We start from the raw sequence: 18733 nt of genomic DNA, 5'->3' as shown, positions 1-18733 counted from the left end.
CTTTTTTAAATCAATGTTTTATTATTAATATTTCATCAAATATGTAATATGATGTTTAAAGTCAAGATTCTTATCAAGCCAAATACCAAGGTATTTGTGCAAGTCAACAACCTCTATGGTATCACCTTCCACAGTTTTGATGTTAGGAGCTTCAGACACAGACTTATGGGAAAACGTTACTTTGGTTTTGCTAGCATTCAGGACTAATTTTGCATCACAAAAAGCAATCGCTAAGGTGACAAAATCAGATTGAAGGTTTGTGTATACTTCATCAGAGAAGGTGCTGGCGAATATAGAATTGTATCATCTGCTTACATATGGAAAGAAGAGAAGGTTCCTAAAATAGACCCTTGTGGAGTCCCTTTATTCAGTATTAGTGAACCAAACAATACAGAATCAAACCAAACAAACTGGGTCCATTTTGTTAAGTAGCTTTTAATCCAACTACTCATATCTGTACTGAAATCAAGCTTTTGCATAATATTCATAATATTGATAACAGTGTCCACAGTGTCAGTGTCACAGTGTCAAAACACCTTTGTTAGCTCAATATACAATGCTAAGAAAAAGAAATTTATTTTCAAGTGCTGTTCTTACAATATCTAATACTTTCAGAGAAGCTATAATTGTACTATGTCACACCCTGAAAACAGATTGAAAAGCAGGAGCAGGCCAAGTTAGCAGAGCAGGCTCAGCCAGAGGAGCAATCTTAGCAGAAGAGGGTTAGCTGGAGGAGCAAGCTGGATTAGCAGAGCAGGCCTGGCTGGAGATGCAGGCTCAGCCAAAAGAGAAGGCTAGCAGAGCAGGCCAGGTTTAGTTGATTGTAGTAAAAAAAGGTTCAGATAACTCCAGCTTACTAAGACCAATGTCTGGATCTGTGGACAACTCATAATATAATCACATTAAAACATACATGGCTTGGAGAGAAACTCATGCACACTCACTGACACTGCCATCTTGGGGCCAAACTGGCTGTCTCTAGGCAGGGGGTGGAGATAAGTGCAAAGGGAACAACAAAGAAACAAACAAAACAAAATAAATACATGCAGGTGCCCGGAGTGACAAAATGAATTAATTAAATACATCATTCGCAGATGCCAACAGGTTGAACCCCTCTGACGCTGCTGTTGATCAACAATTTGCAGTATCTCATTCTTTCCATGTTCTGTGCAATATTTTTGGCTCATGTGCAACATCTTTGGTATGAGCAATATTTTGGTCTCAGTGGAATTAACATCCCCACCCTAAATGACCATAGCCCCTCTACCCTTATTTATTTATTTATTATATTATATACCTGCCCTTGTTTACATCCGCATGATGTTTCTGTTTCAATGTTTCTACGCATACACCATGATATAGTTCACTCACATATATGGGTGCATATATATTGCTGTTTATTTTTTTTCCCTTGTTGCATATTATTTTCCTTTCTTTACTTGTGCGCCTTTGTGGTCCAGCTACCCAATTTTGCTGTGCAAGAAAGAAACCACACAGTGACAATAAAAGCTCTTAGTCTAAGTGTAAATAAACTGATTTACCAGGCCAGTAATGTTGTGGGGATGGAGCTGGACTCCCTTAGGGTGGTGTCTGACAGGCGGATGTTGTCCAAAATAAAGAGTGCTGGACAATACCTCCCACCCACTCCATGACGTGCTGGTCAGTCACAGGAGCACACTTAATCAGACTGAGATTACCAAAAAGCACCACTGAATGACACAGGAAGTGTCTGTGGCCATCTCCCTGTACAACTACTCCTCTAACACACTGTAAACACTGCAATAGTTGCAGTCTTTTGCGCACACTCTTTACTACTCTGTAATATTCTTTGTCAGTATTCTTGATATTTATTTATAATCACCTCTGTTCATTCTTGATATTTATAATTGAGTGATCTGTATATATTAGTGCTATTTCTCAGTATTCTGATTCTGATTAAATAATTAATGAAACATTTAATGAATTCATTAATGGCCAATTTAATCCATTCATTCAAGTCACTCCTGGCCCTCCATAATAACAAAGGCATGAATGTGTGTTTTGCACGTTATCCCAGTTTGATCCTGTCTATGTAACGGATCTGGGCCCTACAGCTTTAAGCAGCTGCGCGCTCCCGCGGACGCCAATCACTTTCTGGCACAACACCTGAACTATCGCGAGACTCAGTGATCCTTACTGGAGTGAATGGAGAATGACGCGACTATTCATTCAACGAGCCCTGGTTTGGCTTTAGGTGTACACGTTGCTAGGCAACACTGCGACCAACTCCAACAGAAACAAAGGCTTCGTTTTCCGCCACTGACTGAATGAAACACCGAAAAGTCACAGCGATGGCAGCTGAACACATCACGGGGCTGAAGCGGAAAATCAGACTGCTCGGTAAGTTTGTTCGGCGGGTTTCAGCTCAGCTGGGGGCAGCTGTTGCACCTTAGCGGCTTGTTCCGCTCTTCGTGTTTCAGGTGTTGCATTTTCTGCAGTTTATCACAGATTTGAGCGATGAAAGAGCTCACGGATAAAGACGCTTGCTGTCTCCAGTTCGTGTTGATTAGGACAAAGTTTCGACACCTGCAGCTGATCAGTGTCTTTAAATAAGCTGCAGAGAATGAATAAAACGACTTGTCTTCTAAAATTCTCAGTGCCCTAAACTGTGATTGATATTTTAAGCTGTAAAATAAATAGAATAGAATAATCCTTTAATTGTCCCACAAGGGGAAATTTGGTTGTAACAGCAGCCAAAAAGACACATATACAAACAAACAGTACACAGGACACAGGACAGAAACATACACAATTGTTCTTACATATTTACATTAAGGAGAATGGTTACTATATACAGAGAGTATTGTACAGTTATTAAATTAAATAAAATTTAAACAACAATGTTATTGTTTGTATAGTCTCCAAAACACCTGGGACTGATTACTGAAGATAATGATTTGTTTTACACATGAACCATAGCTTGATTCTCGTGACAATCAATTCTGTATTATGGAGGTTCTGCTTCCATCCTGAATGATCGCTACTCCTCATCTGAAATCCCATCTAATGAATGTAAATCATACAGTCGCTGTGAGGTAAACACAAGCAACAGTGGTCTGTCTGTCTGAGGCAGGTGTACTTTAATTTTATATAAAACAGTGCAACCTTATTTTGGTTATATCGAGCAACAGCTGTGACCGTCTGACAGGTACACTCAGGGTCCTGCTGAGTTCCATCTTTCTTCCATCAGAAGAAAAAAAACGATGGCACAGAAACGCACAGGTAGGCATCCAGCTTGAGGATATTTCATTTTAACTTTATGAAGCATTTTACAATCAGCATGATTTACACAGTTATCTCACACAGCTCTTTCATTACTCACATCTGTGATAAACTGCAGAAAGTGCAACACCTGGAACACAAAGAGTCGAGACGAAGCAGCTGAGTGAAAAACAGCAAACTGCCATTTAGGTCCTTAAATGAACTTTAACACTCTTATAATTGACTTAGAGCCGATAAATTCAGCAGGTGACTGTGGGTCACCTGTTTCTCTGTATTATTGTGGTGGTGATGAAACGTGTCCATAGAGGTGGAGAGAAAAGCGTGCTATGACAGACATGAAGCTGCCATCATGAAGAACCAGGAGCTGATCCATCAGCTGAGGGAGGACAACAGGAGGCTGCACAGGAAGCTGGCAGGAGCTCATGCTGTAAGATGGTCACAACACAAGCTAAAGATGTTTGAATGCTGATCTGAACTTTATTTAATTTAAAATAAAGAAGATAATAGTGCAGTCACACACAGACTGAGGAACCTGGCCTACCTAGCAGGAAGCCATTTCTGGTCCTTATGAAGCTGGAGACAACAATCCTCCTTCTTTTCCTCTTTTTTAACCACATTTATCTCACTCAAAAAATGTGTTTTAGAATTCATTTTTGGTGACGCTGGTGTCTTCCTCTTAGCGTGATGAGCAGGTGATCAGAGCGGCCTTTCAAAACAGAGCAAGGGAGAGGGAATCCAACCGCAACAAGTCTGTGAAGGTGAGAGGAAGCCTGTGCACGCACCCTGAACTCCGATTTTACTTGAAATGCAGTACTGTGAAGAAATAAGTCCGTCAGTGACTGAGCAGCAATAAGCTGCAGCAATGTTTTTGTGACTTTATCAATCTGTCACATCACTGTGGGGCAATTTTGGTCCACTCTTCTTGACAGCACTAATTCAGATTCGACTTCATTAATCCCAAAAAGAGCTTTTTGCTTGCAGCTTACACATAACACACAGTCTTTAAACCAGCCTTGATGCACAGTAAAGCAGAGATCAAGAAAAATAACATAAGGATGAAATAAATAAATAGAATAACAAGGAGAAATGTATAAGAATAAACATCCACAGAAATATTCATCATCTGTCAGCAGTAAGTAATCTAAGAGCTGAGAAACGAGGATTTTAGGTTTCTGAATTTTAATGAAGGACTTTAAGTTTAGTTTATTCTACACTGGGTCGGGTCCAAGGTCACGGCGACCAACTTATTAACAACACTGCCGAGCGAGTTTCTATCCTTGATACATACTGAGCCAGCAGATAAAAGAAAATCTTCAAAGACTTTCAATAAATTAACAATAAAAATGCCATAAAACTTCCCTACTAACACATTCTCTGTTGATCCTGTTTTATGATGGAGATATTTGTCAAAGGCTGTGCCGAGATATTTATAAGACTGCACTATCTCACAAATAACACTCGCTTTATACTCAGGGTTACGCGTCTGAAATCAATGATCATTTCTTTTGTTTTTGACACACATTTAGCTCCAGATAGTTATCATCACACTACTTCACAAATTCAGGCGAAACAGGGCCGTGGACAGACTCAGAGGACAGTGATATCAGGCAATTATAAATCTGTCCTCAGAAGAAGTCCTGCAGCTGTCGGCATACATAATTACGAGAACACATCCCTGAGGGGAACCAGAGCATGACACAGTCCTGCCGGACATTTGTTAACGAGGACCTGTCGACTCGTCAGTAGGAAGTTTAAAGTCAGCATCAGGAGCTGTTCTGGGAGTTTGGAACGTGAGGCTGTGTCTTATTAAAAGCAGAGAGGTCAGCAAACAGAAGTCTAACGTGAGGACTGGATTTTTTGAGGTGCTCTTAGACAGACTTTAATATAAAGGGTTTAGCATCATCAACACTTTCACTCTGCTGATGAGCAAATTACGAAGGATCAAGTTTACCATTAATGGGGGATCAAATAACACTTTAAAGATCTTTTCCAAGGTTTAAATTACCAGAGTCATGTAAGCGCAACGTGAAATCATTTGAAGTTTTGGTTGTAGGGATAGGTACGATCACTTCACTGCGGTTTGCACCATTCATTTCTGCACAGCTCTCTGAGCTCTGCAGCACCTTGATTCTTTGGTTTTCCAGTCGTTCTATTGGAAATGGTGCTCATCCCGATCAAACTGGGTCATCAACATTATCGCGTTGATGACCCAGTTTGGTCCGAGCTTTAGCTGTGGGACAGATGGCCTCACACTGACTCTGGAATACTTGGGTATGTAGAGGTGTCCACGGTCCACTCAGAGACTCGTAGGTCCCTAAATCATCAGCCCTCCACGGCCCTTAACCTTTTACATGCTCACTAAGGTGTGCAGACTATCTGCTTAAGCTGTTTTGGGTTTGTCATGTCCAGCTGTGTGGCACACAAGATTTGGACCCAAATGCAGGACAGGAAAGGAAATAAACTCAAAATACAAAACAAAGGCTGGCCAGGAACGAGGGTCCAAAACTAAAGAGCCAACAGCTAGAAGACACGCAACCATGAGAGAGGACACAACAAAGAACTGAGACAAACTGAAGGAACAAATAGGCATGCCAGGGAGGGCAGCTAAACCTAAGTGAGAAAACAAGACAATGAATGTATAACTAAATACAGAGCACAAAAGACAAAAAACTCAACAAAGTAAAACAAGTAACAGATCTCAGGAAATAAACAGACTTGACACAGAGAGCGCAGGGGGCAGGAAAACAAACTCAGGGAATTACAAAGGACCGAGTCAGGGCTGAGAATAAAAGAGAAAATGAACTAGAATACCAAACTGAAAAATGCAAGAAAAAAAGAGCAAACTAACCTTCCTGTCGTGATCGGGTCAAATCGCCCCGATTTACGACTTAAAACACTCATAAATATTGTGTTTTACATGTGATTGCCTCCAGGCCTTATGACATCCTCCACACTATGCACTTGAACATGTAAACGTGATGAGCACTTCTTTCATTGAATTTTGAGTGTTTTAATCAACCTTGAATCTGTGGAGTTCCCGGTCAGAAGTGACTACCATAGGAATTTCACCTGAATTTTGGTGAAAAATATTTGTTATGCTCATTTAAGAGCTGTTAAAACAGACTGGGGTGCACAAACCTGGAGTGCTAAGCAGAAAGACACACAGGTGAAAATCCAAACCAAAGGCTAACAAACTGAAGATATCTAACAACTGACTGAGAAAAAGGATCATGAAGGGCTTTTGCAGTTTCTCTGAGCTTGTTGTGAGTTCACTGGAACGTCCTCTTCCGTGAAGATTGTGTTAACATACCTGAATTCTGTAGACCTGCTCACACCGATGATGATCAATCAATTAAGTGTGTGATTACTTACATTTTTAATTCCTGTGGAAGCAGCAGGGTATCCTTAGTTCTTCACAGAACTGCACACTAAATCTGTTGTCATGGTCCGCATGCATGACTGTACTGCATTCCTCCTCTGCATGTCTCACAGGAGATCATTGGAACACTAGACGACTGCGTGCTATCCAACAGGAAGCGTCTTAATGCCCTAAAACATGGCACTGAGCTCTATGAGAGGCACCGTGAAGAGCTGAAGATGGAGTACCGGAGAATGAAACCAGAGCACAGTGTAGCGCCCCCTGGTGTGCGCACTTTGAAAAAAGAGGAGAATGCCATGGTAGTTACCTCTCTGATTCAAAAACAAAAAAGTGTCATTGCCTCTCAGTTTCTTTTTATATGGTTCTCATTTGTTATAAGATGTGCATAGTGACAGGTCAAAGGTCACAATGAGCAATGATTCGTGTTTGTTTTCAGAACTTGCGGGTCCTGGAGAACAGTCTGGAAAAAAGCCAGTTTAAGTGCAAGGAGGCCGAGAACATCATGATTGACTACCTGAAATTAAAGAGTCACTTACAGGTCAGTCCAGCGTTCCTCGTAAAACGCAAGACTTTGTCGGCACCGTCTCCTGTAACGGTTTATGTTAAATACTTTTGAAACAGTCACTGCAAAGCTGGTCTCTGAAAATGGTTATTTTGGTCTTTGCTCTCAGCATTAATTCTGTTTTAGGCGTTAGCAGACACCTGCATGCTTGTACCTGAGCACAGTCTCTTAAACACTTCCTGTAAGATCTCTGTACTCTGAAAAATCTGCTCTTTGAGCCTGACGTCATTCGCCGTTTCTAGGTCCAAAGTCTAACGAACACTGCAGCATCACTGAGAGTTACAAACTGTCTAAATTCTTTCATCTTTAATACAATGATCAGCGTTGCTGCTTCATAAGGTTTAACAATTAAGTGTAACATCCAGGCATCCATAAAAACAGGATTTATTAAATTTAACGGAGTTAGATGTTAGCAGGAAGTTAGCTTGCTAGTTTCCACCTAAACATGATATAGCATGTTCTGACTGAGAGATTTCTAAAAAAATTCAAGCGAACAGCTCTGCTTGTTAAGTCAAAAGACATGACGTCGTGGTCTCACTCCAAGCGCTTTATTCGTTACGCTATGTTTTACTGCTCACACACAATAACAACAACTCACCGTGGGCCGTGATATAACAGAAAATAACAAGTTAACAATCTCCCTCTTTCGTTTTTAAAAATAAAAATATAAACACCCCTTTTAAACATTTGTATACATATATGTGTAAACAAAACGAAAACAAAACCTTGTCAACTTTGTTGAACATTCAGGAAACACTTCAATGTGCTTTGCTTTGCTTAAATTTGGGCCAACGCAATCTATTTTTCTTTTCAGTTTGTACTAATATACAGTGTCAGAACCAATACAAATAAAGTAAGTGTTGCACAAGTCTTTCATCAGGACTGTCTTTATTTATAACTGACAACAGTGTTACATGTTACTATTGAAGCTTACAGGACAAAGGCAAAATAGTATACCGTTGTGCATTATTAGTTGATTTGTATAAAAACACAGCTGCACAACAAAACAAAAACAACAACCACAAAAAATTGATCAAATCTCACTGTTTGAGAGAGGGTGCCCAGTCTGGATCGCATTCCACCATTTTGTAGGCTGGTTTGCCTACAAAACACAGCAAACATTACACACAGCCACAATAAACAAAGGAGCATAGCGCGATGATTTCTGTTCAGCGCCATATAAGACGAATTAAGTACTACAAAACACTTACCTTTGTGGAAATGCTTGGAGCAGACTAACATGTGAGGTGTAGTGTTTTCGAACGTTATATTAGGTCTTCGGATAGCGGCAACCCAGGCCATCCATCTCCTCTTCTTGACTTTGGAGACATGGCTTGGACAATTTCTCTTTCACGCCGGAATCCGATAAAAACCATTCGCTTTACCCGTCGGCTTCATGCGGCTGTCGCTCGCCCGGCTTGTACAGCTTCTTGCCATTTTTTGTTTCTTTTTATCGCTGTGTAACTGATTTCAATTGAGAGCCTGCGTGCGCTAGTACCTCTTGCCACGAGTTCCCAGAATTCTTTGCGGTTTTACCCCTGAATGACGTCACATTTTCAATCTCTGTAACAACTCACCGCGGGCAATAGTACTCTCGCGATATAACAGAAAATAACAAGTTAACACTGCTATCACTTCCAACATAAATGAAGACGGGAAACTAAACAGCAGTGACGTTTGTAGGGTTACTGAAGTTGGGCTAGCTGGTATATAATGATGTGCTACGTGATTGCTAGCTACACAGCTATGTTAGCATAGCATAAACACAGTGAAGCTGGAGGATGAACGCTAACTTTTCCACTCGATAAAAGTTAACGTGAAGATTCCCGATGGTTAGGGACAAATGCAGTTGCATGGTAGGATGCTGTAAACGGACCAAACTTCAGTCAGGAGAACAACTGAGATAATCCATCCACAATACGAGGTCAGTCATTAATATACTGCTGCATGGGCTGGGCTGTAGCGACACCGTAAGGTTTTGATAACTGTGCTTTAAAATGAACAGCGGTAATAAAAACCGAGAGAGGCCGACAGTGATCACTGACTGTTTTTAGGGGCTTGTTCAGATTCAATAGAACAAGATACAAAACATGTTAAAAACACAACGGCCTTAATAAACGCATAGTTTGGACCCGGAAGGATTCATCACATCATCACTTAAAGACCAGATGGGGTCTGATTATAGGAAGTCTGAGGGTAGTATAATTAAAAGTTTATTTTTTATAAATGTTGTATTAGTGAACACAGAATATTGTATATTTTATGCATTGATGTGATGTTAATTTGTTGATCACTTTGCCTTATTTGTGCTTCTGCCTGCATTTCTCTCACTTTACCACCTTCAGGATGAGAGTCTGGCGTATCAGAGCCAGCTCGACACTCTGCAAGCAGAAATCCTGAAGCACAGAGAGGAGCTTCGCAGTCTGCAGGTCGTGAATACTGACAGCCAGCTCTCCAAAGAAGCTGCTAAGGTGACCTGTAATTTCCTTTGCTGTGACTTCAGATTAAGAAACCCTCAGCATCACCCACATTATCCAGCTGATTTGCCAGAGTCATAAATGAAGGAGTCACTGTATCTCACAACTCACCACAATCAGCTTATATCTTCTTCTGCTTCGCAGGCTGAGTTGCAGCAGCAGGAGGAGCTGCTTCACAAGGAGTGTAAGGAGAGGGACCAAGTGATAGCAAGCTACAGGAAAAAGGTTGATGAGCGCAAGGCCCAGGCTGCAAAAGTTGAGAGAAGGGTGAGAGACATTTAATGTACTCAGTTTTTGTAGATGAATGTTGAGTAACAAATAAAAGAGCAAAGATATAAAGAAGTACCTTCCTGCTCACTCCAGCACAGCCGGCCAATCACATTGATGTTAGTGACATAGATGTTTGGTGACATCATCAGTCTCTCCAATGGTAGAACGATGTGAGGTGAGGGCAAAGACCTAGACTTCTCTTGTCCACATCTTTGTCTTTCCTGTCCCCCAGTCATGTCTGCACTAGAGATGGCACGATACCACTTTTTTATGTCCGATACCGATACCGATATCATAAATTTGGATATCTGCCGATACCGATATGAATCCGATATAGTGTGTTTTTTAATCAACAAAACGTTTTTTTAATATCTTGCTGCATTTTGTATAAGTTTATACTCAAGTTTAAATAAATAACAACACTAAAGCTATTCTGTTATACCTGTATATAAAAAATACACTGCGCCCAAAATATTTCATAGTTCAGCAACACTGATCAATCTAATAAAGTTAAACCTGCACCATCCTCCCTATTCTGGTATTTTAAAGAGTACTTAGAAGAAATTTTAAGCAACCTAACTAATAGGGTTGCAAACTCCCAGCAAAAAAAAAAAAAAAAAGGGAAAACCACCCTCCACCTCATGATGCTTAATCGATGTAATCAAATTTAATTTGATGCAGGGGGAAAATGCACAAAAATAAATTATTTTTCAAGAATAATTAAATAGATTCAACATCTTTCTTCAACAGAACTGCAGACTGCACAGATGGTTCCCAAAGGAAAAAGTACTATAGCTTACTAGGGTATATTAGACTTAACAGTTACTATATACAGTAATGGACTTCTATATATTTTACACAAGATTAAAACTTTGGGTGTAAGAGTCAGATAATTATTTATTAAAAACTAGACATTTTAAATGAGAATAAGAAAAAAAAGTATGTCTTTGTGCCCCCTTTTCCCTGTTCATGCCCTATCGGCCCCCCTGGCTAAACTTTGCTAGATCCGCCCCTGCACAGTTACGTCAGCTGTAGAAAAAGATCCTGGTGTAGAAATAATATTAAATAAATTCTAACAACAGCTTATCAAGCTTAAACGTGCTGCTGTTGTTCAGCCGCTGGTTTCCTCTTTCTGGTGAGAAGTGGGCCAAAAACTAAGAAGAGAGAGTTCCTGTATTGAGTTTAAGTATCTCTGAGTCTTGTTCACGAGTGACAGGAGAAGGGAGTGGGAGATCGACAGACAGATTGGTGCAGCGGCCACAGTGATGCGGACACTGCAACGGTCCGTCGTGGTGAAGAGAGAGCTGAGTGTAAAAGCTTGGTAAAAGGTTTGGGCATCTGACAAGGATGCCCCCTGGGCGCCTCCTGGGCGAGATTTTCCAGGCATGTCCCACCAGGAGGATTCCCCGGGGCAGACCCAGGACATACTGGAGAGATTATATCTCTCGGCTGGCCTGGGAACACTTTGGTGTTCCCCCCAGATAAGCTGGAGGAGGTGGCTGGGGAGAGGGAGGTCTGGGCCTCTCTGCTTGGGCTGCTGCCCCCGCGACCCGGCCGCAGATAAGTGGAAGAAAATGGATGGATGGACAGTGCTGAACGGGACAGGCGAAATAAGAAAGAAACTGTTGTGGTTATAATAAACACACCCACACCTACCTTCAAGCGATGGTGTTGCTTCAAAAAAAAAAGACAGAAAGGTGTGAGCTGAGACCACTGAGCACACATAATCTTACTCAGCCCTGCGCATCCTGTGACCTACAACCCATTAACCGCAGTCTGTTTCTTCAAACACAATATTATGATTCTGTAAAGTGAAACCAGGTCCCTGACATGTGCAGTGGTTGCTGTTGCATCGTGCAGGTACAGCGTGCAGCCGTGCAGCTGGATGAACTAAGCAGTGAGGTCCAGCACAGCACCACCAGGATGCTGGCTGAAGAGGAGAAAGACATTTCGACTGCTGAGGAGGCCTTCAGACGCATCAAAGAGGCCACTGGGATCACCAATATACAGGTGCAAAGGTTTCCACTCATTCTGCTACCCACAGCGTGCTTCCTGATATGCATTTTCCTTTCATGCATTTTGTGTTTGTAGGAATTAGAGGAGCACTTTACTTCTCAGAAGGAGACACGTCGACATCTGGAGAGGCGGCGGGAGGAGAACGAGCAGGTCCTGCTGCAGCTGAAGGAGCAGAAGGAGCTTCTGGAGCAACAGTCTGAAGAGATGAAATATTCTGGGGAGGCTAAACTCTCCAGGTCAGACACATATTTAACTCTGTCATGCAGCAGCTGTCACAGTGTTTGTGAATCACATGGACTCTCTGTTGGTGTGAATGGGACTCAGAGGATCACACGAGTGTCTAATGCTTATTCTGAAGCCTCTGCTCTTTCTGTGTGCTTTTTTTAGCCACCAGCAGACGCTGCAGGAGCGTGAGCAGCAGCTGCAGGCTGAGCAGCAGAGGTGCGATGAAGCCGAAGAGCAACTGGATCGGCTTGTGAAAACCCTCGGTGCCGTCCGACACGGAGTTGAGCACCTGGCAGACCATCTTCAGCACATCTCACTGGTACAAACAACCATAGTCTATTAGGATTCCTGATGTTACCACAAGGTCTTCAACGTCAACTTCTCCATTTACTGGGGCAACATTGATTGAACATAGAAACGGATTCTTACAGGCATGCTGTGTGTTGTCACCATATAGAGAAGGTAAAAATGTCCCATCTGACCTGCCCTTCAAGGTCAATAGATAAAGTGATACTAATGCTATGGCCACTGATTGTATTGACAACAATGACATATAGGGATATCACATGATAGTTTGCATTTGACCTGTGACCTCACTTTTACCTTTCACATTAGCCTGTCTCTCATGTTGACCCCAAATACCTTTAAAGGATGTGTTGTCAGGAGAGTGAGCTGCCGAGTTAGTTCCAAGTATACCGTAGTATATTATTAAATACTAAGCTCAAGTCATTCATGTCCCCTTATTTACAAATCAGTTTGTATTATCATCATGGGGCGAGAGTTGGGAGTTCGCCTTGTAATCGGAAGGTTGCTGGTTCGAGCCCCAACTACAACAGTCTCGGTCGTTGTGTCCTTGGGCAAGACACTTAACCCGTTGCCTACTGGTGGTGGTCAGAGGGCCCGGTGTCCGGCAGCCTCGCCTCTGTCAGTGCGCCCCAGGGTGGCTGTGGCTACAATGTAGCTGCCATCACCAGTGTGTGAATGTGAGGATGGCTGGATGTGTAAAGCGCTTTGGGGTCCTTAGGGACTAGTAAAGCGCTATACAAATACAGGCCATTTACCATTTACCTGCTTCCTATATAATGCGTATGTAATCAAAGTAAACCTCCATCTCAGGGTACGTTTTTTAAGAGTGTTACCTTCAAAGGAAATGCTCCCCAGAGAGAGAACTGCCTGCTGGAGCTCCACAGTCTTCATGTGCTTTTGTTCCTTTTTTCACTCATCATCTCCCAGGATGAGCACACAGTTCCCAACATGCATCCAGACTCAGAGGACTTTGTGGTGCTGGAGCTGATGGCCCAGTGTGAGCAGAAATTGGAGTCCCTGCAGAAAGAGCTTGAGGGGATGGATGTGGCAGCTATAATGAAGGAGATGGAAGAAAAGGAGGTAAGACAAAAGCCTACAAACTCAAAACTTGAAATGGATCATCTGAGTCTGAAACAACATGTTTGACATTTGCAAATTCAGTCAAGGCTTTTGTTTAAGTTTGTCCATGGGCTCCCCATTAAGAGAAAGGCAGTAAAACACGTGTGTGTAGATGATCATTAACACTCAGCAACACCTTCTCTGTTTGAGAATATAACACAGAGCATACAAACACACAGTCTGCCAATGACTAACACTAAGCCTAAGCCTTCCTGTTTCTGCTATGAGTTCTACGTCAGGATTGAGGGGAAACACAGCACCCAAGTCAAGCCACCTGAGGATCAAGCAGAGGATCCCTACAGTGATGGTAACTTGGTGTTCTTCTACACACTACCAGCTACGACTACAGACTAAATTACATTGAAATTGCTGATTACTTAATTGTGTTCCAGAGGACAAGAGTGACAAGGACGGGGCTCACGTCATCTCTCGTGAGGCACTGAAGCGTCAATCTCAGCTAATCGTCGACTCCAACTCAAAAAGAAAGGCCCAGAAGAAGAGGAAGGGCAAGTTTTAATCCGACGGCATCTCCAAACTCTCCCAAAATAAAGCAGTGATGTGTAAAACGGGATGATTTTAAGCCGAGTGAACAGACTGTGATTTGTCATTGCTATCAAGTTTCTCCTCTTAGCTGCTGCTATAAGGATATGTAGTAAACAACAAATGACGATTTAAGTTTTAACAGTCTTACATAACTGTCGTGAATTGATACCTTATGTCTGTACTTGTTGTGTAAGTAGGTTTCATTTGGCAACAGTCAGCTGTCAACACTTTACTCCACATCATTTTTGGTTGTTTTACTCATATTTCACTCTCTGCCTGTCTCCACAGAATCCACTATACAGGAAAGAGGGTGCTCTAAATAGGTCTTGCAGACTCAAATATATGCATCCACTGTACAGGCAATTTTGTTGAGCACTACATGCATGCTATATGGTGTTGTGTGCCTGTCCGGAGGTTTTGGCAGAGGATTTCTTTTTTTTTTTTTTGTCCTGTTTGGATCTTCAGCCATCAGAATTGTTGTCTGAAGGCCAAGAAAGATGCCAAGCGGATTTACTTTACCAAGTGGCTCATCATGGCCCTGCCATATTGGTCCATTTGATTGACCTTTATTATTATTATGTATTTATTTTATTTTATTTTTGGTTGTTACAGACGGGATAGACTAGGGCATAGGTGTCAAACTCTGGCCCGCGGGCCAAATTTGGCCATACCAATTTACTATTAGAGCTGCCTACTGGTATTATACAGCTAATATATATATTGTTTAGTATTAAGCTTTGCTTGTTCCATATTCAGTTTTTCAGCAAAACGTGTTTGAGTCCATAAGAAAAGATTCATTCTTATATCTGGAGGAATAAATATATTTCAATAAATATTAACGTTAGCCCGCGACTTTGTTCCAGTTTTGAATTTTGGCCCACTGTGTATTTGAGTTTGACACCCCTGGACTAGGGGATAGGACAGGGAGAAAGAAAGAATGAAAGAAAGAGGGAGAGAAAGAAAAACACAGGGGAGAAGAGATAGTGAGAAAGGGGGAAGATAGAAAAATCCCCCCTTCCGGGGGGTGCCCACCCCCCAGAAGGAGCCCAGCTGGGTCACAGACGCCAGGCTCCGCCAAGCAGCCACCAGGAGTGAGCCGGTACATACACGAGTGCTCAGCCCCAGACACCAAGAACCACCAGCGTCTGAGGGCATCAGCCACCGGCATGGAGAGTGGTGAGGGGAGATAGACCTCCATACCTCGGAAAGCCTGAGATGTTCCCAGAGAGGTGGAGTCTAAGACCCAACCTGACATGTAGACACAGATGAACAGGCACACACAGACACAAACGTGCATTCCCACCCCCGTATACACATAAATAAATACTCAGCACTCACCCAATGGTCAATGGTAACTTTATTGTCCCTAACGGGAAATTGATTTGCAGTATGTCCGTACAAACAAACAAACAAACACATCACATACACTCACCAAAATAATATAATATAAGCCTGAGAAAACAACCTAGATTTTTCATCAAAAAAGTGCAATGTGCAGTGGCAACAACACTTATGGTTTAGTGTTATTAACTATGATAATAGCACTAGGTACAAAAGACTATCTATGTCTCTTTGTCTTCACTGCAGGCACTTTATAACGACGACCTGATGGAAGCAGTTGAAAATCATTAATGACTGACCCTCTTAATTATTGATCGAGTAAAGTTTCATTATCTGTTTACTACGAATTGAAATGAAAAATCAAACAATAATCTGCAGTTCTGCTCTGAACTCCATGATTAAGATCTTCAGATTTTTCCGACGTTGCAGTTTCATCTTGCTTTGTGAAATCCGTGGCTTGACTATCCCGTCCATGTTTGTGATAAGTCACATGTTGTAGACTTGTCCTCGTTTACGCAAACACGCTCACAGTTGGATTAAATAAGTTCTGGGTTGATTTATGACAACCCCTGTCTGATGGCGTTACAGAAGCCAGTTAGGGAAAGAAATCTCAGCTATGTTGAACTTGCTTCTTGGTTCAGGGAAGAAAAGAAAATTCAACATTAGTAATGACTCAGATATTTCCTCGTTATCTGTGCTGTTGTTCTGCTCCGTTATCATGGTTCCATTATTTGCACAGAAACAAAGTCCATTGCACTGACTGCTATCAGAGGTTAAAGGTCAATGGGCTCTGAAGAAGTGATTCTGCTGAAGGTGCAGAAAAAGAAGAGACAAATGAACGAAGGAGAAGAGATAGAAAAGAGGATTTGAAAAAACGTGACAAAAAGAGGAAGAAAGATTTCACAACAGACTGGAGACCAAAGCTACAGATGAGAAAAACAGACAAAAACGGAGCAAAGTGAGATAAAAGGTGGGTTTTACTGGTTCACACAGCAGGAAGAAAAAGCGGCTGAACGTTATCAATACATCCAGGAATCAGTGAAAGAATATCTGGCTACACTCGAGGTAAAGCCCTTCAGCTGGTTTGTTTCCTGTCAGAGAAATGCGTCATTTAGACTTTCTGCTGATTTTTCTGAACTTCATCTTTTTTCATTAATGTACTGGCTGGTGCCAAATTAAAGGAAAAGCCTGAACCTTTGGTCTTCCAGTAGTGAGGTGTAGCTGGCAGGGCTCCAGTCCACAGCGGGAGAAATCTCACTTTTATGGAAGGAGCAGAAAACCTGTGATGCAGCACAGCCTGCATTTATATCTGAGTTTGCCTTCTTTTCTGCTGTTTAAAGCCCCAACGTCCTGGATCTCTGTTGGGATTTCCTTATTATTCTACCTCATATTTCTACTGATATTTATGTTTTGGCGTCACCATGTTTTTACTGACAAGTTCAGCTAAAACTCTGACTTTGTTAATCCTGAGATAAAAGTGATCCTTTTATCCTCTGCAAACAGAGTTGACCTCAACTCTGGGATGGTTACCATGGTAGCATGCTCTGTGAATTTAACCTGTTCGGTGGGCTGAGTTGAAATGAACTGACAGCAATTCCATCAGTGACTGATTATCAGAGTGAGGTTGAGGCTGAAATGACTTTAAAGGCTCTAAATTAATTTAAAGTGACTTAAAAAGCAGCTGCAGAGAGTCAGGTTGTAATCGATTACATCCCCCAGCAGCCTACATCTATTGCAGCATAACTAAGGGAGGATTCAGGGTCACCTGGTCCAGCCCTAACTATATGCTTTAGCAAAAAGGAAAGTTTGAAGCCTAATCTTGAAAGTAGAGATAGTGTCTGTCTCCTGAATCCAAACTGGAAGCTGGTTCCACAGAAGAGGGGCCTGAAAACTGAAGGCTCTGCCTCCCATTCTACTTTTAAATACTCTAGGAACAACAAGTAGGCCTGCAGAGCGAGAGCGAAGTGCTCTAATAGGGTGATATGGTACTACAAGGTCATTAAGATAAGATGGGGCCTGATTATTTAAGACCTTGTATGTGAGGAGCAGGATTTTGAATTCTGGATTTAGCAGGAAGCCAATACAGGAGAATGGCCTGTATTTGTATAGCGCTTTACTTATCCAGTCATCCACCCATGTACACACATTCACACACTGGTGATGGCAGCTACATTGTAGCCACCCTGGGGCGCACTGACAGAGGCAAGACACTGGCGCCACCGGGCCCTCTGACCACCACCAGCAGGCAATGGGTGAAGTGTCTTGCCCAAGGACACAACGACCGAGACTGTCCAAGCCAGGGCTCGAACCGGCAACCTTCCAACCTTCATAAATGCATGAACTAGTTTTTCAGCGTCACTCTGAGACAGGATATTTCTAATTTTAGAGATGTTGCGCAAATGGAAGAAAGCAGTCTTACATATTTGTTTAATATCTGCGTTGAAGGACATGTCCTGGTCAAAAATGACTCCAAGGTTCCTCACAGTGTTACTGGAGGACAAGGTAATGCCATCCAGAGTAAGAATCTGCTTAGATACCATATTTCTAAGATTAATAATAACTAACTATTGAATGCAGAGAGGTCTGTTAACACATAGTGAATGAAGAGGAAACAGCCAATGCATCATGGGAATCCCCCAGCAGCCTACACTTATTGTAGCATAAGCAAGGGAGGATTCAGGGTCACCTGATCCAGCCCTAACTATCAGGATCAGGAAGAAAAAAAAGTGGACAGTGACCGCACAGCGAGGACGCCAATGTTCACATGGTGGACAGAGAGGACAGGTGGAGTGAAAGAAGCATCTATGTCCACGTCTTCAAGCTTCAAGCTAAAGACTCAGACACTTTTCTTTCCAAGCTCCTTAGGATAACATAACATGACCTCCTCAGCACCTGCCAGTTATAAAAGTCCATCAGCTGGACCTGAGACCTCCCTGAAATCTGACCAGCAACTTTAACCAGGTTAGCAAGTCTGGTCTCATTGGTCAAAGACAAATTACCGTAACCAAGCAATTAGGGCTATGCGATATGAACAAAATCTCATGTCCCGATATAAGAATTCTATCGTCCGATAACGATATAAATCACAACAATGTAACATTTTCTGTAAATTCTGTGAATCTCGGGCAGCTCGACTTGCGTGAAGTGTTTCCAGCTGCGCGTCATGTAGCTGGAGTCGAGTGTTTTAACCGATGCATGAAATGACACATTTTTAGACATAAGTTGTAACGGCGC

General features: G+C 42.1%; 2 protein-coding genes across 3 annotated transcripts in view; both read left to right on the top strand.

Moving 5' to 3' along the window:
- Positions 1–2221: 2221 nt before the first annotated feature.
- On the top strand, positions 2222–15001 carry LOC102779321 (outer dynein arm-docking complex subunit 3). Of its 2 annotated transcripts, none has more exons than XM_087842649.1 (13): positions 2222–2379; positions 3567–3688; positions 3942–4019; positions 6754–6939; positions 7077–7178; positions 9548–9673; positions 9824–9946; positions 11810–11959; positions 12041–12201; positions 12353–12509; positions 13424–13576; positions 13844–13922; positions 14008–15001. In XM_087842649.1, the coding sequence occupies exons 1-13, from the start codon at positions 2307–2309 to the stop codon at positions 14130–14132; spliced, it is 1635 nt and encodes a 544-aa protein (XP_087698775.1). In that variant the 5' UTR covers positions 2222–2306; the 3' UTR covers positions 14133–15001. The 2 variants fall into 2 exon arrangements, with proteins under 2 accessions (XP_087698775.1, XP_087698776.1); XM_087842650.1 differs by lacking the exon at positions 2222–2379 and adding an exon at positions 3244–3261 and having other exon boundaries at positions 3569–3688.
- Positions 15002–16289: 1288 nt separating this feature from the next.
- The window catches only part of LOC102779035 (equilibrative nucleoside transporter 1-like), a 28275-nt gene continuing 25831 nt past the window's right edge, over positions 16290–18733 (top strand). The window contains exon 1 of the mRNA XM_087842365.1: positions 16290–16469. The gene's annotated coding sequence lies outside the window, so the exon portion shown is untranslated. The remainder of the gene's footprint in view (positions 16470–18733) is intronic.

This window comes from Neolamprologus brichardi, chromosome 6 (assembly GCF_056152115.1).
Source record: "Neolamprologus brichardi isolate AB-2024 chromosome 6, ASM5615211v1, whole genome shotgun sequence".
NCBI classification, from domain to species: Eukaryota; Metazoa; Chordata; class Actinopteri; order Cichliformes; family Cichlidae; genus Neolamprologus; species Neolamprologus brichardi.
The sequence above is the reverse complement of the archived record's forward strand: the minus strand, read 5'-3'. Positions and strand labels throughout refer to the sequence as shown.

Excerpts from the sequence above, each read along its gene's own strand:
- LOC102779321 (XM_087842649.1), top strand. The coding sequence starts at position 2,307 with ATGAAACACCGAAAAGTCACAGCGATGGCAGCTGAACACATCACGGGG. Across the intron at positions 3,689-3,941 it reads AGCTGGCAGGAGCTCATGCT|CGTGATGAGCAGGTGATCAG; the intron begins GTAAGATGGTCA and ends TCTTCCTCTTAG. Across the intron at positions 13,923-14,007 it reads AGAGGATCCCTACAGTGATG|AGGACAAGAGTGACAAGGAC; the intron begins GTAACTTGGTGT and ends ATTGTGTTCCAG.